Below are 22,388 nucleotides of genomic sequence, written 5' to 3' on the forward strand. Positions count from 1 at the left end.
ATATTTGGCAAGTACGGACATGTAGAAGTGAGGGATCTTTTTCGTGCAAACACCTGCTGCGACATGGGACCTCGGTTTAAACAGTCTCACCCGAAGGATCGGTATCCACATCCCACAGTTGTATTCGAACCTGTGACGTAAGGATCAATTAACCCCAATTAATTGCAAATCTAGAGCAGACGCTCTAACCACTGCGCCATGCGGGCGAGACACCTTTGTCTTGTGTAAGTCCTAGCTTAAATTATACCATAATGAATATAATCCTTTTAAATAATGAAAACATAATGTAATGCGACATTAGTTAATAAAAGTGTCCTTTTATAACATGCATACATGTATTTCTTATCAAATAAGTTCAAGAGCTCTTGTATTTTAAAGGCTGATACAGAGCAGTATCGGTAACAGCTACAGTAACTTTATTTCCGACGCTCAATAATAAACAGGCACACTCAATAATAAACAGGCACATATCATAGGGTTGGGGGGTTGGCCACCCCCTTTTTTTCCAGACATTTTTTTAACTATATAAATTGTTTATTGAAAGCCCCCCTCCACCACACACTTTTGGAATAGGATTATATATTTAGACAATTTTCTTTTCTTCTGTTTTTTTTATCAAGTTTTATCGGGGAAGTTGAATTTTAAAAAAATTATTTCTGGGGCTGAACTCCCCTTTTTTCAACATAGATCCCCCTTCCCTTTCTGCTTGTCAAGGAATATTGCCCCCTCCGTGAAAATATTTGTGCAGCCCCCATCCCCCCCCCCCCCCCCCCAAACGAACACACACTAAAATTGCTTCCTACCAGTCAGATTGTGGTTCTCATAATGGCTTAGCAAAGTAAAAAAAGGGAAATTTTAGCTCACCTTTACGATGAGAGCTTGTATATCGTCGGCGTCATACAGGTTAAAGATTAAGGGTCCATAATTTAATATTTTTTTCATTTTAATATTTATTTAATAATTATAGCAACGTTAACGAGAAATTTTAAAAGCTACATACATGTATTTGTTTACAGTTTTACTATTTCAGCACGATACTTTGAGAGAGGACTTGTAATACTTTGTGTATTATTTTAAAAGACATCATCGGGAATAATTGTCCTTTTTGTCCATGTGTCACTAAAATCACAAACACAAAAAAGGTCTGAAATGCTCTAAGTATTTTTTGTTTTTCGCTTAAACTCACAATATTTATCGTGAGATTTTGGGCTATAATATTCTAATTTTAAATTTTGCTCCAGATTGCAAAACGTAATAAATTACTTTTCTGTATAATCTATCTAAAAATGGATAAGGATACAATGTTTATAAGGATAAGGATATAAAGTTTATAAGGATAAGGTTTATAAGGATAAGGTTTATAATTAAAGAGTTATGTTATATGAATAAAATATATATTGTATTATGTAGGTCGTGGCCACAATCGCCAAATCAAAAATAAATGATTTTAAGAAGTTATATTTGTCTTCATCGTCTTTAATAATTAATTACTTTTCTGTATAATCTATCTGAAAATGTGCAAATTTGAGCAGGCGATTTTAATTCAGAATAAAACTTGGATTGAGGATAGCAGTAGGTTATTGCTTTAATGCTAGAACGATCTTGTACCGCCTAGTGTGCATATTACCAAAAATAATATTGCTTATATTTTTGGTGAAGTGAATAGGTTAATTAATATACGAGAAATAATTATCAAAATCTTTTGGTTATTTTAAAGTTAAATCCATATTCAAAATGAATACGTCATCGAACAGGTTCGATGATTTGGTACATAATGGAAACCATTTTTACATTCTCTCTTTAATTTTGTTTAAAACGTACGATTTTTAGCCGGGCTTATTGCTTAAAGAGCAATTGCCGGCTTATGTGATCCTGTTCAAGGCAGGATGTTGACCCCGTAGTCGTCATTTTAAAGTTACGTGCAAAGATATAGTTCTTAATCTCAACCGCTTTTGAGATAATACAAACGCTAAAAAAAGCAACAAAAATAAAACGAAGTTTTATCTATAATATAAAATAAACATTAGTAGTAATGACTTTGAAAACTTCAGAAGTCAAAGAACATGTTCATTAGCGTGAGGATTTTTGATAATAAATGTTACCGTAGTTCTCTACACATACGAGGTAAAGCAGGAGAGGGAACCAGAGAGGGAACCAGACTGGCCTGATTGATTACAATCATTCAGCCGCGGTACCAGATTAATTCTGATTCTGACAAAATCGGACCCTGGTATTAGGATTGAAAACTCACTGTCAGTGTCTTGTCATTTATACTGATGGTTTAAAATATTTTTTTTCATCAGAATATAAACGTGATTCATGTAAGAAATTCATTCTACTCTGTAAATGAGCCCGGCTTTCTGTACTTCTGAGTGCTTTGATTAAGTTTCACTGTCGAAATTTCAAAGAATGATCAGAATATTTCTTTTTTTAAATCAAATTTATTTATCAAGCAATCATGAATAGTTTTCAGTGTCAAACACGGATAATTTTAAGTTATTTAAGTCATTTTTGGTGCCAAAATAAAGTAAATACTGATTCTCAAGAGTTTCTCCAGGAACCTCGACCGATATATCCTAGCTCGCCACTTTTGCTCTCCACTCAAACGCGAATTCCGGTTGGACTGATGTACAACTATAATCGAGAAAATAACTATTAATCATTACTACGTGTACAATATGAATAAATCGTCAAAACCCCAAAATAATCGCTCCACCAAAAAAAAAAAACCTATATATTATAAGAGAGATGTATACTGGAGTATTTCTTTTTGTGGAGCGATAATTTTGGGGTTTTGGAAATTTATTTACATACTGTATATTATACACGTCCATGTACATGTCTAATAAGCTCCGGGGTTTAATATCGGGGGGGGGGGGGGGGGTTAGGGGGGTTTCTGTCCACAAATTCCTGTGCTTCTGCCTTCTACCGGTAAACGACAGCTATATTTATGATATTTTAAAAGTTACTTTAGAGTTCATATTGACACACTGTTTGTTCCAAACATTTGATATATCCTAGCATACAGTATAGGGGGAGGGAAACTGGTCCCCCATTTTTTCTTTCAAAACATACATCTAACTTTTACTGTAAAAATGATCCTTGAAAGGTTTATTGTTCCACCTCTGTACCGGCAAAGTTCTAAGCTAGGCTATTACTGAGTATTTTGAAAAAAATCTGCTGTAAACCTACCTCTCACGTCCCAAAGGAATGGATTAAAAAATGAATAATAGATTTTCAACAAAACATGGGGTGATGTTGAGAAGTAGAACCATGCCTTTTTCACTGGCTTGATCTTCAATTTCGACGTGCACTACTCAGATTATTACACTGACCGTATCGTTCAAGGACTTACCGCATGCTTTTCATAGGCGAATACAATATTTGTGATAAGGGGGGTGGGATGGATAACTTCGTTCAGGCAGTGGGTCTTAGGAACGAAGTCCGCGGAAGCTCCTGGCTTTTTGTGTAAAACCAGGTACAAAAAAGGGGAATGGGTTACTTATGTACACTATGATATTTCACTTGAAAAAAAAAAACGAACAAACAAGACCAGATTTGAAAAATAGCATTTGTACATCCACAAGATTTCACAAAAACAGTTATAAAATTACCATTTATTAATTGACCATTAATTATAAAAAAAAAAACCAACGTATTGCACTATTAATATTAGTCATATGTCACTTTGATACTTTGAATTTTTTTTTTTTTTGGGGGGGGGGGGGTGGGGGGGGGGGTTACGACCTCCACAACCCTTTTAATCCGCCATTACTTTTATAAATCGTAATATTATTATAAATATTATCTACAACCTTGTCTATTAAAATACTGAATACAATAAATTTATGCTACAGATACGAGTACCACTTTTGGATAAACATTACGCTGAATTATATTTTTTTGAAAAATGCGCAGATTCACAAATATCTGTAGTTTACGACTAAACAATTTATCCATGCTAAACGAGGGAGATTTGAATGCCCTTTGATGTCTTTATTTAATAAAATCAATGAAATTAAAATCAAAATAAAATTCGTTTGCTTGAACACAGAACTTGTTTAAGAGAACTTTGAATTTTTCAAAATGTTTTCATTCATATCACATAATCAGAAAATATTGTTCATCAAGATTAAGACCGCAGAACATTAACTGGCAAAATTGGAAATATACAGCTTACGTCATTTCTATCTGTTACAATCAAAACATTCAGTGATAGACAATGAAATGGGCGGTACAATTTGGACGTTTTGCAGATCGAAATTCGGATTTTCCTTTTATTATTTATTTTTACCCAGAAAACAAATAATTTCAATTTTGGTACAGTTCGCATTTTTGTTTTGTCCAGTGTTTTAAATGAATAAATATTTAACAAGAAATATTTCATGATTCTGTGTGGTAAATATAGTATATCTTTGTATTGGCAAGAAACGATTTTTAAATAAACTTGAAAAATAAGAATAAAACTTTTATAATCCTAGAAATAAAATATATTGTCATGCTTAAGCCAACCTGACTCTACTTCCACCTTCTAGAATCAAATATCTCCTGAAAAATACAAAATGTAATAATCTTTGTCTTGGACAGTACAAATTATAAGGAATGAACTTCAAACAATATGTATCTGGGAGTTGTTTGAGAGAGAGAGAGAGAGAGAGAGAGAGAGAGAGAGAGAGAGAGAGAGAGAGAGTGCCCATTTCGTTGTTTATCACTGAATGTTTTGATTGTAACAGATAGAAATGACGTAAGCTGTATATTTCCAATTTTGCCAGTTAATGTTCCGCGGTCTTAGTATATGCTTGAACCGATACCAATGAGGATTTTTTCCTTTTTTATTTATTTTTTGCTGTTTTGGTAGTAATGGCAAGTTGTAAAATTGAAAAAAAGAGAGAGATGCAGAGAGAGAGAGAGAGAGAGAGAGAGAGAGAGAGTTGTGACACCGTGCTAAATTGACGGATTTACTTTTAATTCATTCCAGGCTTTAAATGTCATGTTTATGTATTTATTTTTATTAATTTGAAATTCAATATTCTGTATTGAACGTAGCATTTTACAAATCTATCCCATGTTAATGCAGCTAACGAATTTATTAACAAGTCTTATTGCTGGTGATGATTTTTGTGAACCAACAATAAACGGTAACCAGTTGGATGCGGCCTTTGCCTCCAAACTGTTCATTTGAAATGGATTCGAACATGAAGGGGAACTTATCGGACGGCTGCGAACTGTAAAATGTGAAAGATTAAAGGTGTTATTAATTAATAAGAAAACGTGATGCAGGTGCAAACTTTTTGAAATGCACTGATGGCATGGGCATAAAGAACACTGAAAGCAAAATAATGATCACAGTCAATAGTATGTGACCTCATTGTATTAATCAGGCATATGGTTTCTTTGAAATATATTTATGGAAAGGCAAGAAATATCGACTGGTATCTCTTATTTTACAAATGAAGATGCTGCTGGAAGATTAAGAATGCTGGAGGATACAGACTTATTTCCCCTAAACTTGTTGCAGTTAAAAGAAAAAATAAATAGCAAAAGAAAACGAAGTTTATTTGTTTTAGATACAGGTGACGGTATACATTGTAACGGCACAATATAGGGTAATATTTGGAAACTACATGTCTACTTCCAATTTTCCATATTAATTATATACATTTATTGACTGGGTTCGGGGGCAACATACGTTTTGTCGGACCCAGAACCAAGCTGTCTGTCCAAGGCCATTAGGCCGAAGGCAGACAGTTTGGTTCGAGGGTCCGACGAAACGCATTTTGCCTGAGAACTCTGTCAATAAATATTTTGTTAATCATTTCATTTTATTTTTTGACATACATGTATTTTGTACTGTATTCCGTGATGTAACATCAGGTCCTTAACTGTTTAACACCAACAAATGAAAATAAGATTAAGCCCTGCGCATTCTGTGACGTAAGCATTCCAACATCTCCCCGAGCGGTCCAACATCTCACTCAGCGGTCCATCATCGATGTTTTTACGCCTGCTCAGTAAAACATTAAGAATGTTTGACTTTTTTCGTATAGATTTATATAGGAATAAATTTTTAAAGGTATAACAAGTCAAGTTGTCTGTGTTTTAAATAGGGAATCCTCATTGCTCCAAATAATCGCCTCCTTGTAACATACATTTTCTTCAAAACTAACCTTTTCGATTTTTGTTTCAAAGAGGTATATTTTTGAAAATCACAAGAATTAAATAAAAATCATTATCCTTGCAAAATGCAACATGTGTGCATAAAAATACGATTGTGACAATAGTGTCAGAACTGGTCAAGTGGTAAGGCGGTTGTACTCATTCATTCTGTTGTAACCTGAATGACTGGTATACATTTTTCGCCATAAAATAGAAGTATGTGTTTAATGTAATATCTCTTGAAAGAGAAAGAGAGAAGAAGAGATGCCAAAAGGATAATGGGTAATATCTAAAAATGCATGTATTGCAGAATTAAATTGTTAAAATAAATAAGACATATTTTTATTTATTTAGTGGCGATGTCTTACAAAATAAAGAATCAATTTAAACATTTTTTAAATATTAATTTTGTTTTATTTCAGTTCGGATAATTATTCTGATCTGAATTGAAATGACTAAGGGGACGATCATTTGATTCTAAGAGGGTGCCTGGCACATTTTTTCGAGTCGAATTATTTATTTTCATGTCGGCGCAGGACAGTTTATTTATTTCCAACAAGATCGAGGACAGATTACTTATTTTCTTCTTCACTGGAAAAAAAATCAAACTATTTAACCAAATAAAAAAATTGATAAAAAAGGGAAACAACAGTCTAGAACCTCTAATTCGTGGAGTGGGGAAGGGGGTTAGGGGGTGTAAAAGCACTGGTCTGGGACGATTTTTTTTTCCTAAGTCGAGAACAGATTTTTTTTTCGACATTTTCGAGGACAGATTTCTTTCGAAAATCACCCCCACCTCCATCACAATCAAATGGCCGTCCCTTAAATTGAAATGTCTAAATGAACTTTCTTGAATTTGGCATCAACAGTCAGTCAGCATTTGAGTTAATTAATGATAAATTGTATTTTGTGACACGGTCATTGTATCACCACAGAACTTATGAAATGACAACTTTTAACGAGACTGCTGAAATTCTTGTTTTACCAACTTTTTCGTCGATTGATAAATTACCTTGTTTTAGAAATTATTCATATGTAGATAATGTTAGAGATACAAAATCTGGTGCATGTGACATTTAAGGTACATGTATATTGCTGCATAAGTAAGGGAATTTTAGTTGACGATTGAAAAGTTAGTCATTTCGTTTATCATAAAGCTTACAAGTTCTATACACAGAGATTCTATGTATAGAAAATACATTTTAAGTCCCCAAACTTGTACCCTGTGTATGAGCTCCTCAGTTTACATATATACCTTATCTTGTGTGTAAGAAGTCCCCAAACTTGTTCCCTGTGTATTAGGTCCTCAGTTTACATATATACCTTATCTTGTGTGTAAGAAGTCCCCAAAACTTGTACCCTGTGCATCAGGTCCTCAGTTTACATATATAACTTATCTTGTGTGTAAGTCCCCAAACTTGTACCCTGTGTATTAGGTCCTCAGTTTACATATATACCTTATCTTGTGTGTACGAAGTCCCCAAACTTGTTCCCTGTGTATTAGGTCCTCAGTTTACATATATACCTTATCTTGTGTGTAGGTCCCCAAACTTGTACCCTGTGTATTAGGTCCTCAGTTTACATATATACCTTATCTTGTGTGTAAGTCCCCAAACTAAGTTCCCTGTGTATTAGGTCCTCAGTTTACATATATACCTTATCTTGTGTGTAAGAAGTCCCCAAACTTGTACCCTGTGTATTAGGTCCTCAGTTTACATATATACCTTATCTTGTGTGTAAGTCCCCAAACTTGTACCCTGTGTATTAGGTCCTCAGTTTACATATATACCTTATCTTGTGTGTAAGTCCCCAAACTAAGTTCCCTGTGTATTAGGTCCTCAGTTTACATATATACCTTATCTTGTGTGTAACTTGACCCTGTGTATTAGGTCCTCAGTTTACATATATACCTTATCAAACTTGTACCCTGTGTATTAGGTCCTCAGTTTACATATATACCTTATCTTGTGTGTAACTCTCCAAACTTGTACCCTGTGTATTAGGTCTTCAGTTTACATATATACTTTATCTTGTGTGTAACATGTTCCTAAACTTAGTTCCCTGTGTTTTAGGTCCTCAGTTTACATATATACCTTATCTTGTGTGTAAGTCCCCAAACTTGTACCCTGTGTATTAGGTCCTCAGTTTACATATATACCTTATCTTGTGTGTAAGTCCCCAAACTTGTACCCTGTGTATTAGGTCCTCAGTTTACATATATACCTTATCTTGTGTGTTTGTCCCCAAACTTGTACCCTGTGTATTCATGTCGAATCATGTCGAACAAAATTGCTGCGTTTGCTCTCAAGAACATCATTTGGTAATAGTACTTTTGTGGCAAGGCCGTAACTAGGCTTAAATTTTTAGTGAGGCAAGGGATCTGAAGGCAACCAGGATAATTCTCAGGGGGGATGAAACCTGTATTTTCAGGCAATGAAAGACAATTTTTTTTTTTTTTACATTTTGAATTTTATTTTTTTACATGCTTTTAACACGATAATGAAGCACCTAGTGATATGATCGATTTACAGAAAAGGAAACAAAAGTTTAAAATCTTAATTTTGTGTAAAGATCGAAACACATAATTAATTTAAGTGCACTTTTCAGAAAACTCTAAAAATTTTAGTGAGGGATTTGCCTCAGTCAGTGGTTCTTACTACATATGTGGCAGAGATACTGCAGAAAAGATCGATGCAGTTCATTCCTCGGGAAAATGTGCATTGTTGACTAGTACTAAAGCGATACATGAAAAGAAAAAAAAAACAAAACAAAACAAAAAAATCTACACGCAAGTAGCAATCGATCGGAACGGATATTCCTAAGCCTTTTCTAATGTCTGAAATATTGGCCTATAGATCAAAGCAGATATCTTCTTCTTCCCATTCAATACAAACCATTTAAGTATTATCGCATTCTGCATGAGGGGTGAGTGTCTTTAATAGTGCTCGTTAAAATTAAAAAAATAAAAGATATTAAAAGCGCAGTTTCTACTAGAGATTGGCACTGGACAGCTGGGTCTTAAAGCTGTACAGGGTCTTGGCATCTACTGTTCTTCCTGGTAATGAGTTCCACAGCCGGATGGCTTAGGAGGAGAAGGAGGTCTTGTACACTTCTGTTCTTGTGTGTGGTAGCAGGAATCGCAGGGTGTGGCCTCTGGTTCTCAGTGATGGATGTAGGTAGCTCTCCGCCGGGATGTCCAAAAGATGGAAGACTATCCTGTATAGCATGTTGTCTGGGACTCTTTCCCGACGGATCTGTAGTGACTGCCATTGGAGCTGCTGAAGTATGAATGTTACGCTGCTTCTTTTTTGGTAATCTCCAATTGCGAATATGTCTGTCCTACGCTGTACGTACCGCCTCGATCTTCTTGATGCCCTCCTTCTTGGCCGGGGACATATTCGATGGTAGGTCGTACAAGTGTAAATATCAATGTAAATTTACATTTAATTTGCGAAGTACAACCCCCCTCCTTTTTAAAATCACATGTTTTCAAAGTTGTAATTAAGTAGGATGTCTTGGATTTGGTATTTAATTAGGATAAAAAAAATTATGCTACATGTACCTCTCCCTGCGTAGCGAGTAGGCTAGCTTTGCAAGTGGCGGATCGAGGAATCTTGAAAGGGGGCATCAAGTTTGGGGTCGGTGCCCAAAGCCACACACAAAAATGATTTATTAAATCTTATGTATATCTAGACTCAAAAGCCCCCCTCTAAATCCGCCAGTGTTTGCATACAAGATAGTAGCTTTACGTAGAGGCTAAGTAGCGGCTACGATCTTGAATTCGAACGCACTCTGTCAACTGTCTTATTGCATAAAATTACGACTGTTAATAACTAGCATTTGATGGACAGGGCTTCCCATTTCAGATTTTGTGTACAAGTTTTGTTGCAGGAAGACAGTGACTTGATCAAAGTCTAAAATACATTTTAAGCAATGGCATAGCGCCCTTTACGCACCAACACAAATGAATACACAGAGTTTTTAAAAAAGAAAATTAAAATAATAATAGTAATAATAAAAAAAAAACATGTTGAAAGTTCAATATCGGATTAAAATAATTAGGTTATTTTATAAAATCTAGATTGTTTTTATCCATACGTACTAAATATAATATTTTCAGCTTCTACCGAAGATCTTTGAAACAGTGTATATATCGTTTTAGAAACTTTTTTTAAAGGAATCACTGTCTAGTTTGGAGAGTATGCCAGGGCATCAACAATAGTGGGAAACATGGGATAATTTTAGCATAACGGGATTCGCCCGTTATGCTAAAATAAACCCATGTTTCCCACTTATTGTTGATGTCTCTGGCATACTCTCCAAACTAGACAGTGATTCCTTATATTTCTATTTAATTGTGAAATAAAATTGAAGACTTAGACATTTAAAATGTAGACTAATAGATTTAAATTACACAAGGACTTCCATTCCAATTTCCATAGTCCTCGCACACTGACGTCAAACACAAAGGCAGCCGCACGAGATTTACATGCATGTTTTGCCTCCTTAGCGTCAGACACAGAGACAGATGCGCACGAGATTTGCATGCGTATTAGGCCTCCTTTGTTGCTGACCTATCGACCTGCCTAATTAACATTCCGGCAGAATTATCAACAAATAATCTCCCCCAACTTTCAAACAGGTATTACAGAGAAAAATGGAAATATAAGAATATCAATGACGATCGAAATTCAGATATAACTGTGTCTATTCAAAGCAAATAATAAACGATGCTTTTTACTAATTCCCCTAATAATCACCTAAATTAACTGCTTTGTACTAGCACTATAATTTTAAACAATGAATATTAAAATGTAGCAGCATTTTCAATGAAAAATTTTCATAAGTTTAGTGAATATACCAGTATATAGATTTTTTTTTTTGCATTTATGAAAAACTTACGAAAGCCCATTGAGGCCAGTTCAGAGAAAGAAATATTTTTAATGCGTTTAAACGCAATGATTTTTGCGATTAAACGCAATAATTATTGAGTTTAAACGCAATGAAAAATATTTCTTTGTCTGAACTGGCCTCAACTGGCTTCCGTAAAAACCTGTCTTAACTGTGAAATAAATTCTGGAGCAACTACTAGAACATTGAATTTTCTGTTTGTAAAATTTTGTTTCGTTTTTCTGTAGTCCATAATAAATTTTCTTTCGTCAGTAAAGGATGTATTCACTGTGACAAAAGATTTGACCTATAGGAGAGAACAGTTTTCCGGGAAAAGTGACATTTCAAAATCAATCTTTATTTGTTGTTTTTTACCATATGTATATCTAAAATTTTCAAATTTGTAGTTTTATTTTACAATAAGCCACCATAGTTGGCCAAACACCATTTTGTCCGTTATAGCGTAGATTTTTGCATGCATTTTGGTCTAGGAGTCCTTCAGGGCAGACTTTCCCTTAATAAAATTTTAATATTTTGAAAGGTTTGGATGTAAGAAATAATTTAAGACTTCTTCAAATTTATACCATACATGTACAAATGTACAATCTAATAGTCAGTATAGCTCAGTTGATATATATGCGCTGACTTTTATACCTTGGGAACTTTCTTTTTAAAGTCGGGAGTTCAAATCCTCCTAGTTCCACTCTTTATAACTTTAAATTTTCGCCTTTTAAAAGTTTATTTTAAATTATTTTTACAGTCTTGTATATTTTCCTTCTATCATCTATCCCTTCATCGTCTCAAGCCACGGTCCGGAGTCCGCATATAGCTCGATCTCTCCAGAATGGGAGAGGATCGTACATTTTTGCCGTGGTTTGAGACGATGCTATCCCTTATGCATGCCCATTATCTTGATATAAGAAACACTCAATGCAGTGATGAACGCAATGGGGTTTTTTGGAGAGAGAGAGAGAAAAGAGGAGAAAGATTAGTGGATGTAAATATTTAAAGAGAGATGGATGAAACACTCAACAAAAGATCAATTCGTAACAATCCAATGTACAGTTGTCAGTCAGATGGAACAAACCTAAGAATAAGCTCACTTTCTCCGAGGACAAGAACAACTCACTCTGTGTTACTCGATACAAGTATTCTCGGCAGCATTGAGCGGCGATGAATTTCAATTGTATGTATTCCTTAGAATTTAATCACATTGCTTTTATTCCATTTGTGCTACTGGTGCTTGTCTGGGTTACATGTAGTGTTACATATTGCTTGAATTATTTGAGCTTATTAGTTAATATATTTAGAATAAGCTATATGTACTTTTGCTCTAAGTCAATGTTCTAATTTGAAAAAGTAGGGCTACATCTATCACTATCAGTATTGTACTCCCTTGGATTTCATTTAGGCCTATGTAATTTGCTCACATTAATGGCATGTTTTTATTATATCCACGGAAATGTGTTGTAAAATAAATAGACTAGACAAAAGAATAGCATTTCATAAACAGTAGACATTACCACAAAGTACAATGAGTAGTAAAGAAAAATATCAGTTTCTAGTACATGTATTACGTTTGGAGATAAAAAGTTCAGAATAATAATGAAAGTGAAATAAAGATTTATGAAAAACAAATTGTAACATATATGTATTCAGCCTAATGTCACAAATCGGAACGGAAGTCGACAAGCTTTCTGTAAAAAAAAAAAAAAAAAAACAAGCCAGGCCGGATAGGTCAGGTCCCTATTTATATTGAACTTTTCAACGCAATTTTGCGATAAAATGATAGAGTTTTCCCGCGTTTCGTAGAATAGCGGGAAAGTATGATAGAAACGTATTTTATTGGAAATGCCTGTTTATGGTAGGCGTTGCCAAAGGAAGGCCAATGAGAAGGCGTTATTTTGTGAGGTGTTGGATCATTCCAAGCCAGTGCTCCGCAGAACACACACGTGTTTTTTATATTTATATTCAAATGAATACGTTTCTATAAATAATATTAACAACAATATTGTCATATTATTTGATTTTGCTTTATTATATATACATGCACATATAATTATGGTGTTTCTGCATACCATATACTGCTCCGAATGCATGTTCGGCATTCTCCCTTGAGGCATTATTTATACATAGCGACGTGCACATGCTTTCCATAGTTACTCGTCTATGTTTTTCTTCTGGGCGGTTTTTAATGTCTTTAATAGGGGTACAATGCATAGCATGTAACGTATAGTTACATAATGTAACCATTGCAGTTCTTCATTGATCACATACACATTAGTGTATGGCTGTTTGTTATGGATTGTTAGTTAAAGAGATATATGCCGTATTAGTGTTTTATTTTAAAAGAAATAAATGTATAAGTGGTTTCTCATCAAGTCGTATCGGTATAAGTTATATACTTTCTGCAAATAAGACTATTCCACTCCATCACTTTTAAAAGTTATGAAATATTATTAGGTAAAAATTATTTTCTCTCCGAGACGGATAATAAACCGCCTCTTATTGAAATATTCATGATCACGTGGTTTCGCATGCTCACAGCAAACAATGGTCCAATCTCGTGAATGAAAGGAAAAGCATAATGGTCTACTACGCTTTTACTACCAACACTGAGTTATGGATTGTCAATACGTGAGCACACCTCAGAGTTGGTTGCTTTTTGTACCGAGGAATAATCACGTGCAATTGTCTTTTCACTAGCAGTACCGCACGGTGAAACTCGAAACAAACGGACCTGTACAATGGAGTGGGGAAAACTTTAATCTTTATCATTGTTAATCATTTGTAGGCAAATATGAGCATGGGATTAGTAGATAATAAATGTACATAATGTATTAAGCATGTAAATGCCTGGGAAAATGCATCAAGTCTTTCCGAGAGCGATTAAAAAAAAACTAGCCTTTTCGAAAAACACATGTAGTATTTTATGTAGTAACCCATAAATGCATTAAATGCAACTCATTGAGCTGATTGGTATATTTGTCAGTCATATTGGTTCCTCACTGATCAGACGTCACAAAAATAATTTCCTCGACCTGATTATTCACATGCACAGATCCAGGATAAACGGTCAGTCCTTTATAAATATGCATGAGAATATCGTGTTCTTTTCCGGACCAGTACTTTGTTAATACCGAATAATATTTCGTCGAATTTTCAAGAATGTTTCATATTTGATACCTTATCATAATTCAGAAATTTTGTTCGGTTTCAGTTGTGCAAAAATACTGCTTAACACGGCACACACAGCTTAAGTGTTGTATTATTTGTCTACATGTATTTTGAGGCAAAGTCTGTCAAATAATATGTGAAGAATATACTTATATAAAGCTGCTACAATAAGGAAAACATATTTGAAAAATAAGCCAACTTTACACATATTATGTAATTTTGAATGTTTGATATGAGAAATATCATTTAAAATTGATCACATTAAAGCAAACACGTTCTTTCATGTAGTACTTTGCATTTCTGATTATTATTTTCACACTGCATGTGAAAAAAATATCACTTATATTCAATGGACGAAATATACTGCAAGAATTTCACTGTTGAAAATGATGTATGTATTGTCTTAATTCATGAAAACAAGAAATACTTTGTTAAAAGAGGATTTAGTGGAGTTGTAAGTTTTGTCAAAACTCAGCATTTTTTTTTTTTAATGTTTAGTAGAACTACGATTGTATAAATATAAAAAAAAATATTTCCAGTTAATTTTCTTACGTAAAAACCTGGAAATCCATGGGCTTACAGGGCTTCGCTTTAAATGGTTTATCGAGTCACTGAGATTTTTTTTATATACATATGATAAAATAATTCCATGGTCATACATGTATAGTCAGGGAGATTTTGGCTATAAGTTATAAAACTGATTCCTGGACTAAATCCGTTATTTTGCGTAAACGGGGAAGAGGGGATGTTGGCAGGTATAACAAAGTAGTGGCGCTGTGGGGCCGTAATAAAACGTAAAGGGTATAAATTTAAGATGCCATTTTCCTTATGTATATATTGTGAAGCAAAAAAATGTTTTTTGAACACATCCACCTCATTCCTTAAAAAAACGTAAACCCCACCAACAGCGCATAGAAATAGATTATTTTTACACGTTTGGGAAATGATATAACATGTTTTTTTTTTCTTTTTTTTTATTTTCATTTGTTATTGCTTATTAAGGAATTTCTGGATTGGAAATTTTTGGACTAAGGATAACCCTTTCCCACATTGAGAAATCTCTGAATCCGCGCCGGAATATATAAATAAATAAACATGTCCTACCATCTTCCGAACTTAAATTTATAAATATGTCCCCATTTCTGTTCTTTGTGTATGAGGGACTGAGTAAAGGTCCCCAATTCTGTAAGCTTATGAGAAGTTGGGTCCCCTATCTTTACACAGAGGTCCCCATATTGGCACTTCCGGGTCCCCATTTTCTAAATTTATGAATATATCATTCTAGCTCAAAGACTCAGTTTATTTACTTATTCCAGGATACCTACGGGGTAAAATAAGTTAAACAATACCAATTCTGCCACGAAATCGCTTAGTCCCCAATTTAAGATTTTTTGGCAGGGTCCCCAGATCGAAGTCCAAACACGTAGGGGTGTGTGTGTGTGTGTGTGAGGGTGTGTGTGTGTGTGTGTGTGTGTGTGATCTTTTGAACTTTTAAACGATCAAATAGAGAAAAAAATACTGACACATGTTGTACCAATTGATGTATCAGAAAGATTCATTATACATTATGACATTTGTATCAGTAATGTACACACATAATGACTGACCACCTTTTTCTGTTTTGGCAGTTTGTCATCTCCATTCTTTGTCCCTGTGTCCTGACAACAATCTCTTTATAAGTGTATTGCTGGAATCTTATTTCTATTATTTGCACCGAAATCCTGACGATTTACTCTGCACTAATGCATTGATGATTTGTAATCTCCATTGTTTTTCCCTAGGTCCTGAATATATTTTCTGTATAAGTGTATTGGTGGTATTTCATTTCTATTATTTGCACCGAGATGCTGACGATTTACTCTGCACTAGTGTATGGGTGATTTTACCTCTCTATTCTTTGTCCATAGTTCCTGACAATCTTATGTATGGGTAATTTGTCATCTGTAATGTCCATCCTTATGTCCTGACAATTTTCTATGTTACCGTGTATTGGTGGTTTTTTATCTGTATTGCCCGGCCTTATATCCAGACAATTTTCAAGGTACCAGTGTATTGGTGGTTTCCCATCTCTATTGTCCATCCTTATATCCTGACAATTTTCCAGGTACCAGTGTATTGGTGGTTTGCCATCTTTATTTACCATCCTTATATCCTGACAATTTTCCAGGTACCAGTGTATTGGTGGTTTGCCATCTTTATTGTCCATCCTTATATCCAGATAACTTTCCATGTAACAGTGTATTGGTGGTTTGCCATCACTATTGTCCATCCTTATATCCTGACAATTTTCCAGGTACCAGTGTATTGGTGGTTTGCCATCTCTATTGTCCATCCTTATATCTAGATAATTTTCCATGTAACAGTGTATTGGTGGTTTGCAATCTCTATTGTCCATCCTTATATCCAGATAATTTTCCATGTAACAGTGTATTGGTGGTTTGCCATCTCTATTGTCCATCCTTATATCCTGACAATTTTTACATGTAACAGTGTATTGGTGGTTTGCCATCTCTATTGTCCATCCTTATATCCTGACAATTTTCCAGGTACCAGTGTATTGGTGGTTTGTCATCTCTATTGTCCATCCTTATATCCAGATAATTTTCCATGTAACAGTGTATTGTTGGTTTGCCATCTCTATTGTCCATCCTTATATCCTGACAATTTTCCAGGTACCAGTGTATTGTTGGTTTGCCATCTTTATTGTCCATCCTTATATCCTGACAATATTCCAGGTACCAGTGTATTGTTGGTGTGCCATCTTTATTGTCCATCCTTATATCTAGATAATTTTCCATGTAACAGTGTATTGATGGTTTGCAATCTCTATTGTCCATCCTTATATCCTGACAATTTTCCAGGTACCAGTGTATTGGTGGTTTGCCATCTCTATTGTCCATCCTTATATCCTGACAATTTTCCATGTAACAGTGTATTGGTGGTTTGCTATCTCTATTTTTGTCCTTTCATTCTTACAATCTTCTCTGTACTCTTGTATTTGTATTTTTTCATCTGTATTATATGTCCATAGATTCTGACAATCTTCTCTGTCCTAGTGTATTTGTGGATGCATTGGATTCGTTATGGACCCCGGTCAGTCGTCCTACCCTTCGTCTAACTGATATCTCAGTATGGGTAGTGTCTGTTAAATCAGTCGTCTTCCCCTACATCTTGACAATCTTTTTTATATTGGTGTTTTCTCTCATTATTATTTTGTTTTAGTCTTAGGTTTTCTTCTTTCAGTACGATTGGACTCTTTCTTCAGTACTCTATATTCAGGACTTATAATAATCAAATTTTCCACAAGATTCCCTTGAATGAAACGAATTCAAAAAAAGAGATAATCAGATAAGCAAACAAAAAGGTGGAACATTCTAAAACTCTTCATCTTCTAAAAAATTCTCTCGAACATTTTTGAGTCTACACTACCCTGAGTATACTTCCAAACAAACATGAATAATAATAACTGTGCTGTTTTTGAGAAGATTTTTAAAGACATTTTCCTATATTCCTATGTTAAACTTAGACAAAAGGTTACTGACCTAAGATAACTTAACAAATTGTAAAATCATGCCTTCTTCAAGAAGGAGGGATCACCTTTGTGGCGCAGTGTTTAGAGCGTTTGCTCTAGAGTTGCTAAATAAAAGTCGATTCTTGCGTCGCGCATTCAAATCCCACTGTGTGACATGGTGACCGGTACTTTGGATGAGACCGTATTAACTGAGGTCTAAGGTTGCAGTAGGTGTTGTTAAGAAAAAGATCCCTCACTGATCAATGGCCCTAAGTGCCGAGTATAGGACAGAATTAGAGCTCTCCACCGGCAAGTAGTAGCGTCTCCATATAAAGAAAATTCTAGAGGGGAACGTTAAACAGCATACAATCAATCCATCAATTAGGAGGAGGTTAATATACGACACTATATCAATGGAGCCTGTTTTGGAGGGTAACAGTTGAAATTAACACACCAAGGAAAACTATTGTCAAAAGACGCGTTAGCGGAGGTTGACAATGGTTTTCCGAGGGGTGTCAATTTCAACTGTTACCCTCCAAAACAGGCACCATTTATTTCATTATACTGAATGTCTTATTGACTTAGGATGTCAGGAAAAAAATCTTCGATCGTCTTTACGTTCACATTTAGAAAAGCTTCAAACTCCCCGCTTCTATTTTATTCATAAGAAAGCTTCGAAAAGATTTACCGACCTATTATTTGTTTGTTTGATTCTTAGAAAATCCAAAATTTTCGTTATTTCTGCACTCGCAAGCATGTTTCGTCTGTCGTTTATTGTTTACAAGTAAGCTACATCGGACGCAAGCTTTATTGACGTCGTTTATTCGACTTCTTTCAAACGCACAACTGACGTGTTGAGAATTCTATGGTGAACCGTACGCGCATGATTTGCACGCATGTGGCATCACCGTTGTGTTACCCGTTGTCACGTGTGTTGCTAAGGCGAAGGGTAATAGAACGGATTGTTAACTGCAGCTAAACCAATCAGATTTTAGTATTTAACATGAAAGCAGAATAAAATAGGATTTTAAAACATTACGTTACAGATATACTAGGGTTGTCAGGTAAAATCGTTCACAAGTTTTCTAGAGTGAATAATAATCTTCACTAAAGTTCACTGCATTCTAACGTTTTCGCTACTCATTAGTACTTTTTTATCAATATATAAAACAAATTTCAAATAGATATATGCATAAATGAACAAAATAGGAGATTTTATGTTATGTGTTGTATCACCCTACTGCGCACGGATGATATCGTCAAAAGTGTCTAAAGCAGCGTCATGTTTCCAATGTTAAAAATAGTTGGATAATTCCAACTTAAATTTGGAAATTTCATTGATGCATGCTTGATTTTCCCTTTATTCCTCCATAAATAGTTGGGTAACCAACCTCGCACACACATGGGACATTCTGAATATTTATCATTCAACTGAGTAGGCTCTCTTATATTGACGGTCAACAATGACGGTATCTTTCGCTTTCCCACAGCTGATTGTAATGCACGGAGACTCGATCAAAAACCATTTCGCTGGGAAAACTTACGTGTCACTTGTATACTAAAGATCTAGTGATATTTTTATCTATTATTTTCTTCTGTATTCATTTTGAGACTTTTAGGGCGTCATTAATTCATCTAAAGCAAACTGAACTGCTTTCCGGTAACGTCATCGAACGTGGTCTTCTTGTGTGTTGTGTTTACGACTCTACCATTTCAAATACAAAAAATTAAGGAAATGCATTGAAATGACGACACAATAGATTTAGGGAATAACTATCTTCTAATTTGGTATTTGCGACCGTTAATGCTTATTTAACGTTCGAAAACTGAGTTTTACCGGCGACGCGAAAGCGGAGCCGGTAAAACGGATGTTTGCGACCGTTAAATCAGCATTAACGGTCGCAAATACCAAATTAGAAGATTAGTTATTCCCATTCTAATGCAATCCATGCATTTTGTTTGTTGTTTACGTCTTATTTTGTTGAATTTTGTTACATGAAATAGGTCACGGAGCATTATGTTTTTGCGTCGCTCTATTATGACGTCACAATGAAAAAGCTTTCACGCACGTTAATGCTCGTTTTACTGCTTCAAACATCAGTGCATTAGCCAATCAAAACGTGTTTTACAAAACAATTGCATTAGAATAGTGGATTAAAAATAGCATAATTGTTACCCAAATCTCTTCTATTTAATACATTTATTTCGAAATAATAGTCGTGTATTCTCTAATGATACCCTGGTTTTTTATCAATCGTGCGCCATAGGACTGTACCTCATGCATATTCAAATATGATAAAGTATTTCTTCGTCTATATCTTATCAAACACTTTGTCCATGATTTTACCAAACAGTCCTTTTATATGTATAAGATTTTTGGGAAAAAAAATCTATATAACCATATATCCTTGACAATTTTAATTGATATGTTATCAGTATTATGTAGCACACTATTATGTAATTTGTACAAATCAGTTTTCCCCTCAAGATGAATATTGATTCAATTTTAACTTAGTCTTAGCCCCTTAGAGCCAGGGTAATGCAAATGGAAAAGTTATTTTAAATTACCAAATAATCAGCAGCTCTTGGGTGATGTAAGTGAGCGTTGAGGTCCATGGAACCTATTCTTGGAGTATAAATTTACAAAAAATGCGGGGGGGGGTGGTAAGTATTTTTTTTTATTTTTAGTCAGGAAGCTTTAAGTATTCTTGTTTACTGCTTGTGTTTGTAGGAGAACAATTTAGCTGTTCTTACGGACGCCATGGTTTATAAAACCCCACGTCCTCCTTGTGAGTATTGTATCCCACTTCCGTTCATTTTGTCAAAAATTGGTTACATGTTAATGCTGATATGTGATCAAGAGATAAATTATTAACATTTTACATTGTAATGATAAAATATGACAGTAAAATATTATCAGTATTATCGATATTAATATCATTCCATTATAGATATTATAATATTATTAATATGAGAGTTGTCCCTAGAAGTCGTAGACAATGTTTATAATTTCTTAAACATGCAACCAATACTAACCAAATTTGGCATAGAAATAATATATTCAAAGCTCTTTAAAGTTGTGAATTTTTAAATATATATCTTTCATATTAATGATATTATGACGATTTATATGAAGGCCGATAAGGCCTGCCGGCGCACAAACAAAATTCTGAATAATTTACTCATATAAGTATTACATTTGCTTTTATTTCGTTAGTACTAAGTAGTAGTAATACATTGAACTCAAATTTAAATCACTGAAATTAGAATCAAAAGCTGGATAATAAGTCAAAATTTCATATAAAGTGCTTTAGAAACAGACGATTGGTAACATGATTTTCATAGTGTCGTTGGAATTGAGTTTGATGAAAATGATGTCATCAAACACGTAACCGGCGCACGGATATGTACTAAATTGTGTTGGATATGGTCTATATACATCAGAGACGGGAAAAAAGGGTACAGAAGTGACATTACACACCGCATCTTAATAAAGAAGTTATTTCTAAATGGCATGATATTCAATGAGAGTTTTTCCTCTATATCCGAAAATAGTTACGATATGTAAGAAATGTAAGAAGTAGAGTACTGTTTGTTAAACGCAGGCAATTGGGAACAGTCTGGAAAGCGAACGACATCAAACAATGTGTATTTTCTGCTGCCTACAATCGGTGAATTTTTCGACTAAATTTTGACTGAAATTTGAATCTGCTTAAAAAATACAAATAAAAAATAAACGGACAGTAGTGAATTTAGATAAGTCCTTCGGTCAAAAGTGGTCTTTCGGTTTAAGAAAAAATATTGAATGTTAATATACGCATAAAAAGCAGACAATGAAATCATGACGTTTTAGGAGAGGTAATTTACGCTTGCTTTCATGCGGCCGTGTACAAATACATTCTTTCTTTATTTTTACATATTTTTCTTATTAGATGTGATATCATCATGAAACTTGAATGCATTATTATAAAATGATACTTTTTGCTATGACAAGGAAAGAAATTTAATTTAACAAACAGAAACTAAACTTCTTTCCTTGTGTACGACTTTTTGGGACAACCCTCGTATTTATCTTTGTTTATTTGTATACACAGGCAAAAGTGGCTCACGAAAATTCTTCACATGAAAAGGTCACGAAAAACAAGGCATGTGAAATTTATGTGAAAAGTTCATGTGACTTTGACATAAATTTCATATTAATTTTACATGAAGAGCATATTGCATAAATATCTTGCAAAGAAATCTTCACATGAAAGTTCAAAAAAGATTAATATGTGAAAATCATATAAACTTATATTCATATGATATTCACATGTAAATATATTTATATAATTTTCATATGATTTTCACATCATTTTCAAATAAAAAGATAATCACATGAATATCATGTAAGCCACTTTTCCCTGTGATAATGATAATATTTGAGCTAATTTAGTTTATTTATCTGCAAGCCAATTCTTCAAACATTCATTTTTTCAAAATGACTCAACTTACACATAAGACTCTTTGTCCGATGTTGTTGTACATGTCGTCTTCAAAGAATTAAGTTCTCCTTTTCAAGATTAATAATTTACATAACATATGTCATCGTGAAAGACTTCAAGGGTTTACCACACAAAAAAGACACTCAAGTCATTGTCTTTTGCATTTTGAT

General features: G+C 34.2%; 1 protein-coding gene across 1 annotated transcript in view; it reads left to right on the forward strand.

The window, feature by feature from the left end:
• LOC134237144 (CD109 antigen-like) overlaps positions 1–22,388 on the forward strand; it is a 50,897-nt gene that overhangs the window by 23,078 nt on the left and 5,431 nt on the right. The window contains exon 6 of the mRNA XM_062719239.1: positions 20,466–20,523. Within this exon, the coding sequence (XP_062575223.1) occupies positions 20,466–20,523 (58 nt within the window). The remainder of the gene's footprint in view (positions 1–20,465; positions 20,524–22,388) is intronic.

This window comes from Saccostrea cucullata, unplaced genomic scaffold (assembly GCF_032062105.1).
Source record: "Saccostrea cucullata isolate Sc308-1 unplaced genomic scaffold, CSIRO_AGI_Scuc_v1 ctg3461, whole genome shotgun sequence".
NCBI lineage: Eukaryota > Metazoa > Mollusca > Bivalvia > Ostreida > Ostreidae > Saccostrea > Saccostrea cuccullata.